At 54.5% G+C, this 18,615-nt stretch overlaps 1 protein-coding gene across 1 annotated transcript in view; it reads right to left on the bottom strand.

Annotated features, from left to right (window-relative positions):
• The window catches only part of MMEL1 (membrane metalloendopeptidase like 1), a 33,336-nt gene that overhangs the window by 4,938 nt on the left and 9,783 nt on the right, over positions 1-18,615 (bottom strand). The window contains exons 2-12 of the mRNA XM_032648330.1: positions 14,547-14,624; positions 13,818-13,877; positions 12,615-12,776; positions 12,358-12,438; positions 8,134-8,229; positions 7,588-7,706; positions 6,931-6,996; positions 5,381-5,515; positions 5,209-5,298; positions 1,050-1,186; positions 600-693 (exon numbers count right to left, since the gene is read on the bottom strand). Coding sequence (XP_032504221.1) covers positions 600-693; positions 1,050-1,186; positions 5,209-5,298; positions 5,381-5,515; positions 6,931-6,996; positions 7,588-7,706; positions 8,134-8,229; positions 12,358-12,438; positions 12,615-12,776; positions 13,818-13,877; positions 14,547-14,624 — 1,118 coding nt within the window. The remainder of the gene's footprint in view (positions 1-599; positions 694-1,049; positions 1,187-5,208; positions 5,299-5,380; positions 5,516-6,930; positions 6,997-7,587; positions 7,707-8,133; positions 8,230-12,357; positions 12,439-12,614; positions 12,777-13,817; positions 13,878-14,546; positions 14,625-18,615) is intronic.

Here is an 18,615-nt window from a genome sequence, read left to right on the forward strand (position 1 = left end):
GCGTCCTCAGCCCAAGACAGCAAAGCAGGAGGCCTGGGTGCCACAACAGCTTCTGCCCCCATCTCCCCGATCGGGGCCGGACCCCTGCGTCCACCCGGCCTGTGCCCCCGCAGCGGCCAGAATGACCACACCAGGCGCGACACCGGACTGTGGTTCCCGCTCTTAACACCCCAGTGGCTCTCAGTGCACGTGGAATCGCATACTGCTCTGGCCCATGGTTGCCTCCCCCTCCTCCCCGACCTCATCTCCCTCCTTCCCCCGTGTGACCCCGGGGTCCCTGCCCCAGGACCTCTGCACTAGCTGTTTCTGCTCCTGGGAATCTGGCCTGGGTCGTTCGTGCCTTGAGGTCTCCACGGTCACTTTCACAGAGAGGCTCTCCCTGCCCTCACCCCCTCCCCTCACATCGTACTTGCTGGTCTTGAAAGAACAGATTGTGCTTTGTCGATGGCTTATTGTTAGGCTGCCCCGAGAGGGCGTGTCTCATGAGCCTGGATCACAGCTCTGATCCCAGGGTGGACCTTGGTGCTTGGCCCACAGCAGGTGGTCAGTGTTAACAAGGAAACAGTCCAGGCTCGGTGCAGGGGCAGGGCATCACTCACCTTGCGGTAGTTTGCGCGTGCATCCTTGAATCTCTGGCTCAGGCTGCTGATGCGGTCCAGCACCAGGCGCCAGACCAGGTAGTTCTGCATGGTCCTGGGGCAGGAGGCAGAGGGCAGCGGATAGAACAGGTGCGCGCCGTTTGCCCAGGGAGAGGGTGTGGTTTATGGGCCCTTGGACAGCAGGCTCCACACCAAACAGAGACTTCAGGGTGGTGGAGAAAATCTCCAAGACGACCCACAGATACATCCTGCTTGCCCCTGGATGACTCAAGGAGGGGTTCGCATCTCTAACGTAAGGTTCCACTGGCCACAAACATTTGACCCCGTCATGTCCCTCGTGCCTCAGAGTAATGCTTTATGGGGTCCTCTCCTGAGAGGAGGAACTGTTGGGGATGAGGAGAGAGCAGGGGAAAGATGCTGACACCTCTTGGGACCTTCCTTGAGCCTCACCTGGGTGAGTAGACATCGATGATGTCTTCAAGATTCTGGAGGTAGGGGATGCCATAGACCACCACTTCCTCATCTGGCAGCAGCTCGATTTTGACAGAGGATAGCACAGATTGTATGAAGAGAGTCCAGTTAAATCCCTGGAGAAGGAGGGAGTGAGGAGAAAGAGGGAGAGATGGAGAGGTAGACACAGTTCTTGGGCATCCAAGAAACCCAGCCCCTTCTAAAGAATATTCAAAAAATAAGAGAGAAGGTGCAGGTAATCAGAATCAGGAAAAAGGTGGGTGACATTACTACAGAGCCTACAAACAGTGAAAAGAGATTATGGCAATATATTGGAAAATCCAAGTGTAATGGAAGAATTCCTGGAAAAACACAACTCAGCAAAAAATGAAAGAAGAGATAGAAAATATAAATAGTTTCGTATGTAAGAAACTGGATTATTTAATTTAAAATGTTTCCACATAGAAATTTCTGGACTCATCTGGCTTTTCCAGTGAATACTATCTGACATTTAAGGAAGACATACCACCAATCTTAAACTTTCCAGAGAAGGAAAAAAGAGAAAACTCTTTCAACTTGATTTGTGAGGCCAAGAATAACCTTAATACCAAAATAAGGACATTAAAAGAAAAGAAAATAAGCCAGTCTCATTTATGATAATTGATACAAAAATTCTAAGCAAAATATTAGCAATTGGAATTCATCCGTACCTATATAAAATGGATAATGCAACACAGCCAAATTAGATTTACTCAAGGAATACAAGTGTGGTGTAACATTTGAAAATCAATATAATTCACTATGGTAACTGAACAGAGAAGGAAAATCACATGGTAATTTCAATAGATGCAGATAAGGCATATTAAAATTGACTATTCACGAAAAAGATTCAGCAAATCGAAATAGAAGTTCTGTAATCTAATAAAAGGGTCTGTACGACAGCAACAGTGGCAACAAACAAAACCCCACAAAATTCTACAGCAAACAAAATTAAATGAACGCTTGCAAAATGTTGCAAAGCTTTTCTTCTGAGATCAGGAGGGAAACAAGATATGACTTCAGCCTTATGCTGAAAGTCCTAGCCAGTTCAGAAAAAAATTAATAAGGATTGAAAAGGGAAGACATAAAACTTATTTTTTTACAAAGGACATGATTCTGTGTCTATAACATATTAAAGGATAAACTATTAGAACTACTACATGCTTTGAGTAAAATTGCTGTATACAAAGTATTGCCGTATACTAGCAACAAACAATGAGAGAAATTGCAAAATGATACTATTTACAATCATATTAAAAAACCAAGGACCCAGGAACAAATGTAATGAAAGATATGTAAGGCCTTGAAGTGGAAAACTATAAAACTTATTGAGAGAAATGAAAGAAAACATAAATATATGGAAGTAACTATATAGAAGTTTCATGGATCGGAAGACTCAACCTTGGAAAGATGTGGATCTTCCCCAAATCGATGCTTAGATTTCAAGCAATCCCGGTCAAAATCTCAGCAGCATTTTGTGTGTGTGTGTGTGTGTGTGTGTAATTGACTAGCTGACAGTCTTGTAAGAAAATGCAAAAGATCAAGAATAATGGATTTGAAGAACAAAGTTGGTAGACATCAAAACTTATCACAAAGCTATAGCAATGGAGGCGGTAGGTTCCGGCACGTGAATAGACAGACCATTGGAACAGAGGAGAGTTCAGAAATACACACACGGGTACAAACGCACAGACCTAGACCTGCACACAGGCACAAGCGCGCAAAAAGGCACTCGGTCTTTAATCAAGTTGGCACACGGCACAATGGCTAATGGGGGAGTCTTTTCAATAAATGGTGCTAGATCATCTGGACAGCCAAAAGGAGCAGATGAAACAATTCCTTCTCACTGTACATAAAAAACAACTCAAGGTAGACTGTCGACCTAAACAACCTTGGCGGGCAGAGATTTCTTAAGCAGAACACAATGAACGCTAGCCATAGAGACAGGATGCATCCGTCTTTGGATAAACTGGACTATTTTAAGCCCTCCTTTTAAAAAAAGAACCACTATGAAAGTGAAATAGCAGGCTGCCCACTGGAAAGGACATTTACTACACAGACACTGACCAAGGGCTCACACCCAATGTATTCAGAGAACTAAAAGTGAGAAGAAGGCAGATATCCCAGTAGTGCAGATGGGCAAGAGGCCTTAGCAGACACTTCACGAAAGGGGGCCACCGCTGGCCAGTCAGTGTGAAGCAGTGCTCAGGGAAAGTCAAATCCAACCCAGATGAAATTCCACATGTTTACCTGCAACACATCCCTAGATGGGCTAAGACGGAAGGAATGAGCACCGCCAAGCACTGGAGGGGGTGTTTCACACGCTCCTGTTGGGGAGGGTACATCTGTATGATGATTTTCGAATGACCTGTGTCCTAAGACCTGGCCACTTCGTCCCTACGGACACCTGACAGGAATGCTCGCACGTGTGTGCCAAAAGGCGTGCATGGGAGTGAGCGTAGCAACATCGCTCAGAAAAGTCCGGAAGTGGAACAGCCAGAGGCCCAGCAGGAGCAGACCAGGAGCACAGCTGCTGTGTGTTCTTAGCATCGATCGCACAGGGATCAGGGTGACTGAGAGGCCGCCGCTGCCCCAGCGAGATGAGGCGTGACGACGGTGAGAAGTCGTCTCACCTACAGAACGTAGGAGAGAGCAGCCTGGCGCCCGCGTGCGGTGGAGGCCGGGTGGTGGCTGCTTTGGGGAGGAGGGCAGGGAGGGGGCTGTGTGGAGGGGCTCACGTGTGGCAATTCTAAGCTCTATGAACGCATTATAGTCCAGACATCCTGAGCCTGCGTTCCTGCACGTGGCCACCCCTGCTCCGGGGCGTCTCCGCGGCACCTTCTGGCCATCTGCGTCCCCCCTTCCTCTCACTTCCCAAGTTTGGTGCATTGGCATGTCCTGCTGTTCTCCCTTCCAAATGAATCCACGAGCCACGCCTCTCAGCCCTTCCGCTGCCGCTGTCCCAGGCCGCCACCTGGTCCCGCCTAGGCTGTGCTGTAGCCTCCTGACCTGTCTCCCTGCTTCTGGCCCTCAGTCCCTTCCCTGGGTCCTCAGCAGCCAGGTTCTCTTCGCTATGAGTCAAGTCCTGTCCCATCAAAGCCGGTGCCTTCAAAATGGCCCCGGAGGCCCGACACGGTCCACCCTCCCTCCCTGGCCTCGGCTCGGCCCCAGCTGCCCTGCAGCCCCGGCCTCAGGACCTTGGCACTCACTCGCTGTTCCTCTGTGCCCGCCTTGCCTGCTCTCCGACACACTCTGCAGGCCACATCTCTTTTTCCCCCACCCAAGCCCTGGGCAGGGGGCTGCCTGCTTTGTTTATGGATGGAGTCGGTGCCAGAGCACGGCTGGCCCCTCAAAGTGCCCGCCTGGGAGGGGGCGAGCTGGCTGGCGGTGCGGGGTGGTGTCACAGCAGGCCAGCACTGGGAGCCGGGAAGGAAGCGCGGGGGACAACAGGGCCTTCTGGAGCACCAGGTGCGGGATCCCCGGGCAGGGTCTCCCCGAGTTCTCCCGTCTTGTTCTGTGGTTCCAGACACTTAGGTGTTCTGGTCACAGGAAGGACATTCAGGCCCTGCCTCTGATGGGGGGCTCCGTCCCCAGCTGCACCGTCTCCCCCTGACCTGGGCCTTGGTCGCCGCAGTCAGCTGGCGGTGGCTAGAGCCATGTCTGGACCCTCCTTCCACAGGAGGAGGCCCCTCTGACGGCTCAGGACAGGCTGAGTGAGTGCGGGGCCTTGAGGGGTGCAGGGCTGAGCTCCCCCTTCCCGGGCCTGGCCAGCGGGAGGGGAGGGTCCGAGGGTCTGGCCGTGGGGCCCTCTGTCAGGGGCAGAGCTGCGCTGGGGCCCCGAGCCGGGCCTGGGGACAGGAAGCCCTGGGCGGGGGGCCTGCCTGACTCGGGCGGGCGAGTCAGCAGCCCCTCGCAGGCCACTCTCCCGCTCGGAAGACCTGGGACGTCGCAGCAGGCACCTCACAGGCGGGTGGCCCCGCATCCCCAGGCAGCCAGCTGACACCTGCCGTCCTCGTGTGGACGTGTCCCTGTTTGGGTGACCCGTCCCGTGGGCCCTGCTTGGGGTGGGCGTACTTGAGGCTTAGGGGAGAGCGGCGGGGCGGGTACGGCTGGGGCTCACCTTCAGACCGAACTTGTTCTGGAGCTGTTCCAGGTCCATCCTGTGGTACAGGGCGGTGACGTCCTGCCGCTCCTCCTCGGGGGCCATGGCCTGCAGCGGGGTGGGTGGTCACAGGGGCGGGGCAGCTGGCCTGATCCCCCCAACCCCGTCCGCCCCCGGTCCGTGGCCTCACGTTGGCCAGCTGCGTCTCCAGCTCCAGCACCTGGGCCATGTCCTCCCGCACCAGGTCGCTGTTCTGGGGGAGGTTCATGTCCGCCCGAAGCATTGTGGCCACCGACATCATGAACTGCAGGTAGGCTTCCCGTACCTGAGCCAAAGGGTGCAGGACACAGTCTGGCAGCCTCGGGCACCTTGTCCCCCACGGAGCTCTCTGTGGGGGTGGGGTGGGCATATGCCACAAAGCAGCCCTCGGGACGCTCATCGGCCTGGGGGTTCCAGACGGCCCACGCCCCCCAGACCAGGGGCCCTCGGCGCTGGGACTCATGCTGCTGGCAAGCCGGCGGGTGGGAGGCTGTGAGCCCCGTGGGTGGATGGCGCCTGCTCCCCACACCTGCTGGATGGGCTGCTTGCCGACCCACAGCCAGACGCTCAGCGCCGGGCTCCCTGCTGCATCCCTTCTACGTGTGACCCTGTGTGTGAGCAGCTCGCACGGGACCGGAGACCTATTCCAGCGGGCGGCACGGCTGCATATAAAGTGCGGGGCACACAGTAGGTGCTAGTAAAGGCCCAGAGCCATCGGGCGCCAGGGTTCAGGTGGGCTGCCGTAGCCAGGCTCGCCTAGGCTGGGCGTCAGGAGCTGGGTCCTGAGGCTGTGTGTCCCTCCTGGACCCACCTTCTTGGCGCCTGTCTTGCGGGGGGGGGTTCCTCATTTGCAGGCAGGGACCACAGAGGCCACGTCTTCCCAGTTACTTGGCATCAGGCTGGGCTGATGCCGCCAGGCCGGTCTTGGCCAGCAGCTGCCGGGTCTGATCCATGGCTGCCAGGCGTGAGCCCTTGCAGGGGCCCCAGTCCCTGCTGCTCTGAGTTGGGTTCCTTGGGCTGTTCTCCCAGCCCCACTGCCCACTCCACAGCTCCTTCTTTTGGCCACGCTTGTCTTTTCTCTTGGCTGGACCCTCCCAGCCTAGCTCACAGCCCACCTCCTCCACGAGGCCCACCACACTGCTTCCAGGCCGTGGGCCATGTCACCTCCTGTCTTTCAGTCTGCTCCCCGGCCTTCCCCCCGACTCCTCCTTCCACACCCCTCGGCCCTGTCCCGCGCGCCTTGCTGCTGTTCAGTTCCCCATCTGTCTTCTCCTGGGTGCAGGAGGAGGGTGGCTCTGGGAGCAGGCTCAGGGCCCGGTGGCCTGCACTCAGATCTCTACAGGCCACGTGCAGTGAGACGGTGGTGTGGACCGCAGTCCTGCCCTGGCGAGATGGGGATGGCAGGTGTGCCCCTCGGGGCTGCAGGGCTGAGTGGATCCCCGAGCCTTCCCCTGGGGGTTCAGGGACACCCCTACGATGATGACAAAGGCAGGGGTTCACGTCTGCATGTCCAGCCCTCAGTGCCGGGCTTGAGCCACGCAGGTGCCCACAAAGGCTAGCTGTGGGGCTGGTGTCGAGCGACACACAGGGAGCCGGGCCACAGGTGGGCCCTGGAGTGACGGGCGGAGGGTGCCCAGAGTGGAAGGGGCCGGCGGGAGAGCGCCAGGGGGGCAGGTCCAGCGTTGGCTGCCCCTGACTCACCTTCTGGTCGCTGCCCTCATTGAAGTAGTGCTCTCGGGACGGCATGCCCAGGGTTGGCTGGTCTATCTGGAGACAGAGCGTGGGACCCTGGGCATGGAGCCGGGACACCCCTAGGCTTGCCGAGGTGGGCCCAGCCCTCTCCCCTCTCCTCTCCCCATGCTGTGCCTGGTGGGAACGGGCGCTCCATCTGGAGCGTGTGCAGGTACTGGGCCCCGACCCCGGCTCTGGGGCTGGACCGCAGGTGGGCTGAGGGGTGGCCAGGGTGTGCCGGCCACCCACGGGGCCTCGGACAGCCCTCCTCCCAGAGTGGAGTGTGTATTCCACGCGGGGTCCTCTGTGGCCTATCTGTGGCCAGTGGTGGCTCTTTGAGGTCGGGCTTTCTGCGCTGCTGCCAAAGGCCTGGACGGACCGTCCCGAGGACCAGCTCGGCACCTGGGCCGCCCCTCTGGTCATGGCACGGGCCCCGGAAGGCCCAGCAGAAACCCAGACCATCGGCACAGGTCCCCTGAACTGCAGGTGTGGATGACAGCAGGGCCCTGGGAGCATTCGCGGGCCACCCGCCCCCCGGGGTAACAGCTGTCTCCCCGCTGCCCTGCGGGAGCCCCCAGCCAGGCCCAGGGGAACCGGCCTGCCCGGTCCCCCCGGCGCGGCTCATACATAGATGACGTGCTGGCTGGAGTTCTGGTCGTCGTTCCAGATGAAGAGGTCGATGAGGACCCGCCGGTTGAACTGTGCGTTCATCACGGCCAGCTGCTGCTCCAGTTCCCACCGGGCGCCTGGGGGCCGGCACCCCGTGCTGGAGACCTGTCAGGACCTGGGGTCCTAGCCCGGCCCCTCGTCCAGAGTCCACGGGGATCAGCAGGGCCCAGAGAGCAGCGCTTTGCACCCCCCACCCCCCGAGAGCAGGGAGCAGAGCCCACGCTGAGAGCCGGGGCCCCGGCCCTTCCCTAGGGCTCTGGAAGGGATGACCCTCTGCAGAGCGGAGGGGCCCAGCCGCTGGGAGCCCGCCACCAGGCCCAGGGCCCCCTGCCCACGCGAGGCCGCCACCAGGCCCGGGGCCCCCCGCCCACGCGAGGCCGCCACCAGGCCCGGGGCCCCCCGCCCACGCGAGGCCGCCACCAGGCCCGGGGCCCCCCGCCCACGCGAGGCCGCCACCAGGCCCGGGGCAACCCGCCCATGCGAGGCCGCCAGGCCCTGCCTTACCTACACTCTCGCTCCACTTGTCCGTGGCCACTGGCCAGCCTCCTACCACCTTCAGGATGTCCAGCAGGGGCTGCGAGTCTCGCTTTTCTATCTCGCCTGAGAGGGGAGGGAGCGGTCGCTCACCCGATGCCCTGGCGGGGAGGTGGGGGGCGGGCGTGACACCCGCTGGCACACGGACCCGCGGGGATGTGACGCCCAGCGCGGAGCCTGACCCTCCCGGCACAGGACACGCAGGGGCCTGGAAAGAGCAGAGACGGGATGCAGGCGGGAAAGGGGCCTGGGGCTGATGAAAGCACAGGCGCCACCAGGACAAGGGTGTGGAAGGGGAGGCCCCGAAGCTCAGAGAAGCCCAGGCGGCACTCTGGAAGGCCATGAACAGGCAGGGGTGGGGGTCCACGCCGGCGGCTGGGAAGCCCGCGTGCCCTCCAGCTCCAGCATCGGGTGGACTGAACTGCTGACAGAGCACGGAGCACAGCTTCCCAGCATGGGGGCACCCAGGAAGCTTGGGAGAACTTGGCACAAGAACCCGCGAAGGTGGGAATAGAGCTGGCCCGCTACTGACAGGGTGGAGGCTTGGGGTGGGGAGGGCCTCGCCGGTTGGTTGCTTGACCTGGAGGGGTGGGCTGGGAGGGGAGCGGTCCAGGGGGAGGGGGGCGGCCCCAAGGGCGCCCTGATGGGGGCCGGGGCCTGGGGGAGCGAGAAGCAGGGTGTCCCACGTGGCTGGTGGGGGCACACTGGGCTTGCTTTCTTGGGTCCTGAGTTGGGAGCAGGGACAAAACCTAGGGAGCTGCCAGTGACGGGTCAGGTTGGCTGTGTCGCAGATCGTTACAGGAGTTACTGTTTGGCTTCCTGTGCTGGTTCCTGTAGGTGACGGCCTGGCCGCCTGGCTGCAGACCGGGGGTCAGAGTTGTATTTTTATACACGGTCTGGCCCTTGCCCTTTCATACATTTGGTCTCTCAGGCCAGAAACTCTATACAGGTGGGAACACAGCGCATCTCCTTCACCTGGCAGGTGCTGGCCAGACTGGATCACGTGACCTCCTGTTTCCATGGGGAGGAGAGGAGTGCGCCAGCCCAGGACCCCATGGAGACACCCGGGGGGCCCTACAAGTCTCGCTACTAGGTACACCAGAAACAAACCCCGCCCTGCAGGAGATCCCTGGGGACACAGCCAGCCTCAAACCCTGGTGCCGAGGAGGGGAGGCGGTCCCCCAGAGCAGCCGGAACCACAGGCTGTTTTTGCAGGCCCCCAGGCAGGTGCCTAAGGGAAGACGGGCTGGAGGGGCCCCAAGTGTGTGAATCCTCTTAACAGGAACCAAAGCACTGGGAAACTCCCCCCACCCCTGCCGCACAACACACACATACACACAAACACACACACACACACACACACACACACACACGTAGACTTATATACCCATATACACCACAGGTATAATGCCCATATTCACATATATATGTACACACATATACACACAAAACACATAAATACACACAGACACACATAGACATACACACACACACACACGTAGACATATATACCTATATACACCCATACACACCACAGGTATAATGCCCATATACACATATATATGTACACACATATACACACAAAACACATAAATACACACAGACACACATAGACATACACACACACACAAACACACACTCAGACACACACACACACACACACACGTAGACTTATATACCCATATACACCCATACACACCACAGGTACAATGCCCATATACACATATATACGTATACACATATACACACAAAACACATAAATACACACAGACACACATAGACATACACACACATACACACACACACACGTAGACTTATATACCCATATACACCCATACACACCACAGGTATAATGCCCATATACACATATATATGTACACACATATACACACAAAACACATAAATACACACAGACACACATAGACATACACACACATACACACAAACACACACACACACACGTAGACATATATACCCATATACACCCATACACACCACAGGTATAATGCCCATATACACATATATATGTACACACATATACACACAAAACACATAAATACACACAGACACACATAGACATACACACACATACACACAAACACACACTCAGACACACACACACACACACACGTAGACATATATACCCATATACACCCATACACACCACAGGTATAATGCCCATATACACATATATATGTACACACATATACACACAAAACACATAAATACACACAGACACACATAGACATACACACACATACACACAAACACACACTCAGACACACACACACACACACACACATAGACATATATACCCATATACACCCATACACACCACAGGTATAATGCCCATATACACATATATATGTACACACATATACACACAAAACACATAAATACACACAGACACACAGACATACACACACACAGACACACACACACACACACGTAGACATATATACCCATATACACCCATACACACCACAGGTATAATGCCCATATACACATATATATGTACACACATATACACACAAAACACATAAATACACACAGACACACATAGACATACACACACACACACACACTTACATACACGTAGACATATATACCCATATACACCCATACACACCACAGGTATAATGCCCATATACACATATATATGTACACACATATACACACAAAACACATAAATACACACAGACACACATAGACATACACACACACAGACACACACACACACATAGACATATATACCCATATACACCCATACACACCACAGGTATAATGCCCATATACACATATATATGTACACACATATACACACAAAACACATAAATACACACAGACACACATAGACATACACACACATACACACAAACACACACTCAGACACACACACACACACGTAGACATATATACCCATATACACCCATACACACCACAGGTATAATGCCCATATACACATATATATGTACACACATATACACACAAAACACATAAATACACACAGACACACATAGACACACACACACACACGTAGACATATATACCTATGTATACCCATACACACCACAGGTATAATGCCCATATACACATATATATGTACACACATATACACACAAAACACATAAATACGCACAGACACACATAGACACATATATACGTACCCACATACACACATGCACAGACACACAGACATACACATAGACATAATACCCATATACACATATATGTACACACACATACAAAAACGCATACACAGACACACAGATACACCCATGGACACACACACACACACACACATACAGGCATACAGACATATATATATACCCAAACACACACACATAGACATAATACACATATACGTGTACACACATATACACACAAAACACATACATACACACAGACACACACACACATGGACACACACACATACAGAGTAAGATTTTCTCTCGATTCTGCCTTCAGTCAGGCTCCTGCAGCTTCTGCTGGGCCCATCACCGCACCTCCTGGTAAAATCCAGTTTTAGCAAGAACTCTGCGTGGTCGTTTTAACCAGAAGTCCCCCTGCCCCTTGAATATCTGATCCCTCTCGGTAGCAGACCGCAGTCCTCGCCCCTCACTGTCCCCCAGGTGATGTCTGACTGCCTGACCTGCCTTCAGCAAGAATCCCATTAGGTTAGTTTTGCCAGACACGCCCCGCCCCCATGTTTCCTGTTAGTAAAATCTTCCATTCACTGACCCCTCCTGCCCCTCGGCTATAAACCCTCACCTGCCTGCCCTCGCTGTATTTGGAGTGGAGCCCAATCTCCTTCCCCTCTTGCTAGACCCCACCGCGGTGATGCCTGCACCTACTGAGATGGCCCTGAAGAGTCTGCCTTTTTCTATCTTTACCAAGCGTCCTGAATAATGTTTCCTTCAAACCACACACAGGCACGTGCACACACACACGCGTGTGCGTGTGCATTTCCCCTGGGCACAGTGTGGCTGGCTGGGGTCAGGGTGTGAGCCGGTCCCGGGCAGCTGGCAGTCAGCCTGGACCCCGTAGGGCACCTGGGGCCCGGTGGCCAGCCAGGGGGAGCACAGAGCTCCCACCGGCACGACTTTGGAGAGGCGCCCACTCCACCGTGCTCTGTCTCAGGGCCATGGGGTCCTGGAACAGGGTCCTGGCGGGGCAGGTCCTTCGGCCACTCACTCTCGTTCATGCAGGAGCGGTACAGCACCTTGGCCTTCTGTACAGCTGGCCGATCCTTGGTGGTAGAATTCTCTAGCACCCCTGTGGGCAGAGGAGAAACCGGACAGAGGCCTGAGGGGGCTGCTGGGGAGGTCAGGTCAAAGGTGCCCGTGTCCCTGCCGCACCCAGAGGAGGCCCTCATCCCAGGGGACTCCCTCTGCCCTGTGCCCACTGACCCGACGGGCTGTCCCCACTCCTTGGGTGGAGGCCACGCTCACCTTTGAGAATGATCTCCAGCTCATCCCGGAGGATGTCGAAGATGCTGTATCGCGAGCTGGTCTCGGGGATTACGTGGCGCCGCAGCCAGCCCCCGCACGCGTACTGGTAGAAGTCGTCACAGGGCTCCTCGGACGGGTCCATGTTCTGGAGGATCCTGGCGGCTGCTCGTCCCCAGGGGGTGCAGAGGAAGAGGGGAGATCCGGTGTGGACAGCCCGATGGGCTGTCGGGTATTCAATCACGGCCCTGTGCCCTCAGAAGCGTTAGTCAGCCTGGGACCTCAGGGAGGTCAGCAGCAGGGCCTCCAGTTTTAAGGACCCCACTTATCAGCCACGTGAGCTTGGACCCCGTGACCTCTCCGATCCTCCACTCACACATCTGCGAATCCGGGACGCCTGGGTCACACAGATGGCCGGGTGTTGGCCAAGCCCGCCCGGCTCACCGCGAGCGCTCAGCACTGGCCCTGCCCTGGAGCCCCCTCACCGGTCCGTGCATCCGTGGGGGGGGGGGGCGGCTCTTGCCCACCATAGGGGTTTGTTTTCTGTTGGAGCAGATGGGTTTGCTCCCAGAACCCCATGTGGCGCGGACAGTGGGGCCCCCAGGTTCCCGGCAGGATGCTTTCAGCAGAGGTGGCCAGGCTGGACCCCAACCCAGGACCCTCCCTCGCCTTCTGTTCCGCTTGGCTGGGACCTCGCAGGGGGCAGCCCCACAGGAGCCCATCCACTACCCCAACGTGGGCAGAAAAATCACATCTCTGAGTTTTTACACTATTGCTTCTTCATACCATTTTCACTGTGTTTTATCTGCAAGTAACGGCTCGTGGCACCCAACTTTAAGACAAATTCCTGGGAGAAAACTTGAGACAGTGTGTGTGTGTGTGTGTGTGTGTGTGTGTGTGTGTGTGTGTGTGTGACCTTCTTTCTGTAAGTGCAAAAAGGAGCGCCTGGGGTCCCTGTGCCAGCTTCACTGTGGTCACGGGGGCCTCTGCAGGCAGGGGAGCAGCTTCCTGGGGGGCAGGGGAGGTGAGACACCCGCAGTAGAGTCCCTGCCCCCAGGCACATCCAGGGTCTGCCCACCAGCCCAATGCCGCGTCTCGGGAGTGCGGTGGCTCCCCGTGGCCTCGAGCAGCGCCTGTGCCAGCATCACGGGGGGCCCCGAGCCCCCTGGCAGGGCTGTGGAAGGCTCGGAGGGAAGGGGGGCTTACCTGCCATCACGCAGCCAGGGGTGGTGCAGGTTTCGCTTGTGTCCCTGGGCTTTTGGATGTCTGCGGGCAAGGAGTAGTGTGAGCACTTGGCGAGGATGGTCGGTGCCGGTGGGGCTGGCAGGGGTGGGCGGGGCACAGGTGGGGTGGGAAGGGATGGGGCCGGCAGGGTTAAACCTTGGCCACCCCCACCCCCATGGGCAGTCCAGCCTGGGCCCTGAGGGCATCTGGAGGGCAGCCCGCATCCTTCCTGGGTGGCCTTAAGTGAGGGTAAGCTCATTCTGGCTTGACCCCTGCAGTGACCCGGGAGCCCCTTACACCCTGTGATCCCCACAGCTGAGGGCTGAAGCTGGCCATTCTGCCCTCCTGCCTGTCGGCCCAGCCAGCGCTCACCCATCAGGCGTCACCTCCTCCAGACAGCCTGCCTGTGCTGCCCCGTCCCTGCACGCCCTTACTCTCTCCCAACCCCCCCCGCACCTGCTGGTTGTATCAATGTGCAGCTCCCTGAAACTGCCGGTTCCCAGGCGCCCAGGAAGCATTCTGCATCCAGCAGGTGCTCACGGCTGCATCCCTGCCACTGCCCTTTCTTCCCACAGGACCCTGGCGCCCTGGGCAGGGCCCCCTGTCTTGCCGCACACCCCGGGCCTGCAGTGGAACCCAGCCTGCCCATGCCGGGTGCCATTTCCTAGCACTCCCCTGCTCGGGTCGTGCTGGGAGGGAAGATGGGACTACCTCGGGGTGTTCGCTTTACAATGGTCTTCTCTTCCTTTGAGAAGCAGAGCCGGCTAGTAAAGAGTGGCAGCTGCTTCCCTGGGGAGAAACACAGAAGTCAGCTCTCCTGCTGCCACCGCTTCCTGGGTGCCTTGGGGCCGACCTGGGGCAGCACAGGCATTCTCCTGCGGAGGGGGTCCTGGGGGCTCTGGGGATTCCTTGTGTAGGGCTGTGGCCCCTTCCCGCTGTAGTGAGGGCTGGTCACCAGGCACACCAAGACACAGGGGCTCCAGCAGAACTCAAATCTGAGCAGAGGGGGAGGCCCACCGGCCCGGGGGCCGCAGCTGCCGGGCCCAGAGGGGTCCTGAGGCAGGACCTCTTCCCCTAAGAAGTGCCCTCTGACATCCTCCTCTACCGCGGGGTCATGGGCCTCACCCAAGCGAGGGTGGGCAGCTCCTGGGGTCTACCGAGACAGGGACGATAAGCCCTTTAAGGGGGAAAGGATGTCCTCTGGGGGGAATCTTCCTGACCCACTGGCCTCAGCTCCAGCCCCTCCACCTGTGCAGGCAGCTGAAAGTGCAAAGCTGCCCTCCCTCATTTGTCCACCACGTAGGGGGGCGGGCACTGCCTGGTCAGCATCGGTCTGGAGGGGGTGCAGGAAGGGGGCGTGAGTGCAGGGAAGGGGGTCAGGTCCAGGGAAAGAGCCCACCAGGCATGGCCACCTTCCCTACCAGGGAGACCCACGGAGAGGTGGGCAGGAGGGAACAGGGCCTCATTCAGGTCAGGGCTGTGGGCAAGCCTGGGACCCGGTTCAGCCCGGCCCCTGAGACCGCAGAGGGTGTAGGAGGTCCTGAATGTGCTGGGTGTCCCCTGGGGGCCTGGCCATTGGAGGGAGTGTTTATGAGATGTGTGATCTGGGGGGTAGGGGGGTGGGGAGAGGTGTTTCTCCTCCACCTGTTAGTGGCTGCTCTTTCCACCCATCCATTTGTTCATCCATGAATCCAACATTTGCTAATATTATCAACAAGCCCTGGTGCTGGGCTCTGGAGATTCAGATCTGAGTCCCACATGGGCCCTGTCCTTAAGGGGCCCCCAGTCCAGTGGAAAAGGAGAAAAGTGATGCATAGATTGAGGCAAACCATGGACGGTCCCATGGATCAGAAACAGAAATGCAGTGCTCAGTGGGTGCTACGTCTGTCTGCCCCACGGGCATCTGCCAGTCTCAGCAACCCAGAGCCGCTGGACAAGGGCCACGCCCTCGGTGGAAGAGTGGACTCGGCATCTGAGCTCTGACCAAAGAGATGGTGGGAAAAGGGGTCTTCGCTTCCGATTAGGCTGCAGAAAGTCTAAGCAGACTGTGGCTATTCCACCTGCAACCAGGGCAGGCCTCCTCCGGGAGGGGCATGGAGTGGGGGGATTTTTAACAAGCCCTTTGCTCCTGCCCGTGGGCTGGAGGGAGGGATCCGGGTTCCAAGGAGCCCCTGTCACACAAGGCTCTGGTTCCTGCTCTGGGGCCTCCCATAATGCATGGCGGTGATGCAGGTGAAGGCAGGGCCAGGGCAGGAAAGCTGGGAGAAATCCTCCTTCATGAGGAAACAGGCAAATGTGACCCATGACCAAGAAGAAAACCCCAAAACAGTTCAAAGTGGATTCGTTGGTGACCAGATGTCAGAGTTAGCAGACAAAGTCTTTAAAATCACCATGATAATTAAGATAAAGGGTCTTGTACAAAAGACGGAAAAATATGTAGATAGATGGTGAATTTTACCAGATAAATGGGAATTCTAAAAAAGAACTAAATGGAAATGTAATAGAAAGAGTGAGGAATTCATTTTTTAGGTTTAAAAACACACTGAATACTGCAAAAGAAAGTATTAGTGTCAGCATATATAGGTCAGTATCAATGATCCAACCTGAAGCACAAAGGAAAAAGATGAAAAAACCGAACGGAGAAAAACATCTAAAAAACACCCAGAGCTGACATGGTAGTTAACAGTGAGAGACTGGGTGATTTCCCCTAAGCCTGGGGACAGGCAGCACTGTCCTGTCTCATCTCTCCTATCCAACATCACATGAGAGGTCCTGCTGGTTCAATATGACAAGAAAAGGAAATATAGGTAACACAGACTGGAAAGGAAGTAATAAAACTCTATTTGCAGATGACATGGTCATCTATGTAGAAAATCCCAAAGAATCAAGCAAAACAAAACAAAACAACAAAAAACTCCTGGAACTAATAAAAGACGATAGTAGGTGGCAGGATACAAGATTAATATACAAATTGCTTTCTTATATATTAGCAATGAACAACTGGAATTTGAAAATTTCAAAGCAATACCACTTACAATAGCACCTAAAAAGTGAAAAAGTTAAGTATAAATCTAACAAAATACGTACAGGACCTATATATGGAAAACTATAAAACACTGATGAAAAAGATCAAATATGTAAAGAAATGGAAAAATATTCCGTGTTCACGGACTGGAAGACAGCATTATTAAGATGTTGATTCTTCTTAACTTCATCTACAGATTCAAAATAATTCCAATCAAAATCCCAGCAAGCTATTTTGTATTTATTGACCAACTGATTCTGAAGTTTGTACGGAAAGGCTCAAGTAGCTAGAACAGACAACAACAATGAAGAAGAATGAAGTTGGAGAGACACATGACTTGATTTCAAGACTTACGACAAGGCTACAAGTAATCAAGATGGCATAGTATTGGCAAAAGAAGAGACAAATAGATCAATGCAACAGAACAGAGAGCCCAGAAATGGACCCACACAAATACAGTCAACTAACCTTTGACAGAGGAGCAAAGGCAATTTGATGGAGAAAGTATAGCCATTCAATAAATGCTCCAAAAGGAAAATTGGACATTCAGATACAAAAACAAACCAAAAAAATTAGACACAGGCCTTATGCCTTACACAAAAACTAACTAAAAATAAGCCACAGACATAAATATAATATACACAACCGTAAAACTTCTTGAAGGAGAAAACCTACATGACTTTGGGTTTGGTGACGACTTTTAAAATACGACACAAATAGCATGATCCATGAAAGGAAAAATCGACAAGTGAGACTTCATTAAAGTACTGACAAATTGTTTTTTAAATTGTTGAATAAATAAAAAATGGGGGTGGTGGTGGAACAGACAAGTCTTCCAGACAGAAGAATTCCAAATAGATTACATAGATACTCCATTTCTAAGGATGTGTAGTGTAACTCCCCACCCCTTAAGTTTGGGCTGCATGTGCTGCCTTCCTTCCAAAGAGGACAGTGTGGAAAGAGAGGGGACAAAGGTACCTATACAGTGGAAAAAGCTGACAAACACTACCTCAAGCCATGTGCTCAAGGTTGACATCAACATGGTAAGTCACTGAAATTATGTCCCCTTGGCCTGTAGGCTTCCTCCCCAAAACATCACCCCAGTCTGAACATCAGACAAATGAGAGACAGTCTACAAAATACCTGGCCAGTCCTCCTAAAAACTGTCAAGATCATAAAAATCAAGGGAAGGCTGAGAAACCATCACAGCCAAGAGTCCAAGGAGATTTGCCAACTAAATCATGTGGGGTCCTGGGACAGAAAAGGACATGAGGGGAAAACTGAGGAAATATGAATAAAGCATGGACTGGGTTAATAGTAATATATAAACATTGGTTCATTACTTGTGTCAGATGTATCACATTTATGTGATATAAGATGTGGGATGAAGTATATGGGAAATTGTGTACTCTCTTTGCAATAATTCTGTAAATCTAAAGCTGTTTTAAAATTTAGAAAAGTTGGACTTCCCTGGTTGTCCAGTGGTTAAGACTCCATGCTTCTTCCAATGCAAGGGGCCTGGGTTTAATCCCTGGTCAGGGAACTAAGATCCCACATGCCGTGTGGCATGGCCAAAAAAAAGAAAAAGAAAAAGAAAAAGAAATTTAGAAAAATTACTTTGAAACAACATGAGCAGAGGATCTGAGATCTGTGGAACCATATTAAATAGCTTAACATCCATGTAGCTAGAGCCCCACAGGAGAATGGTATGAGTCAGCAATCTTTGAAGAGATAATGGCTAATAATTTTTCAAAA

This window comes from Phocoena sinus, chromosome 1 (assembly GCF_008692025.1).
Source record: "Phocoena sinus isolate mPhoSin1 chromosome 1, mPhoSin1.pri, whole genome shotgun sequence".
NCBI lineage: Eukaryota > Metazoa > Chordata > Mammalia > Artiodactyla > Phocoenidae > Phocoena > Phocoena sinus.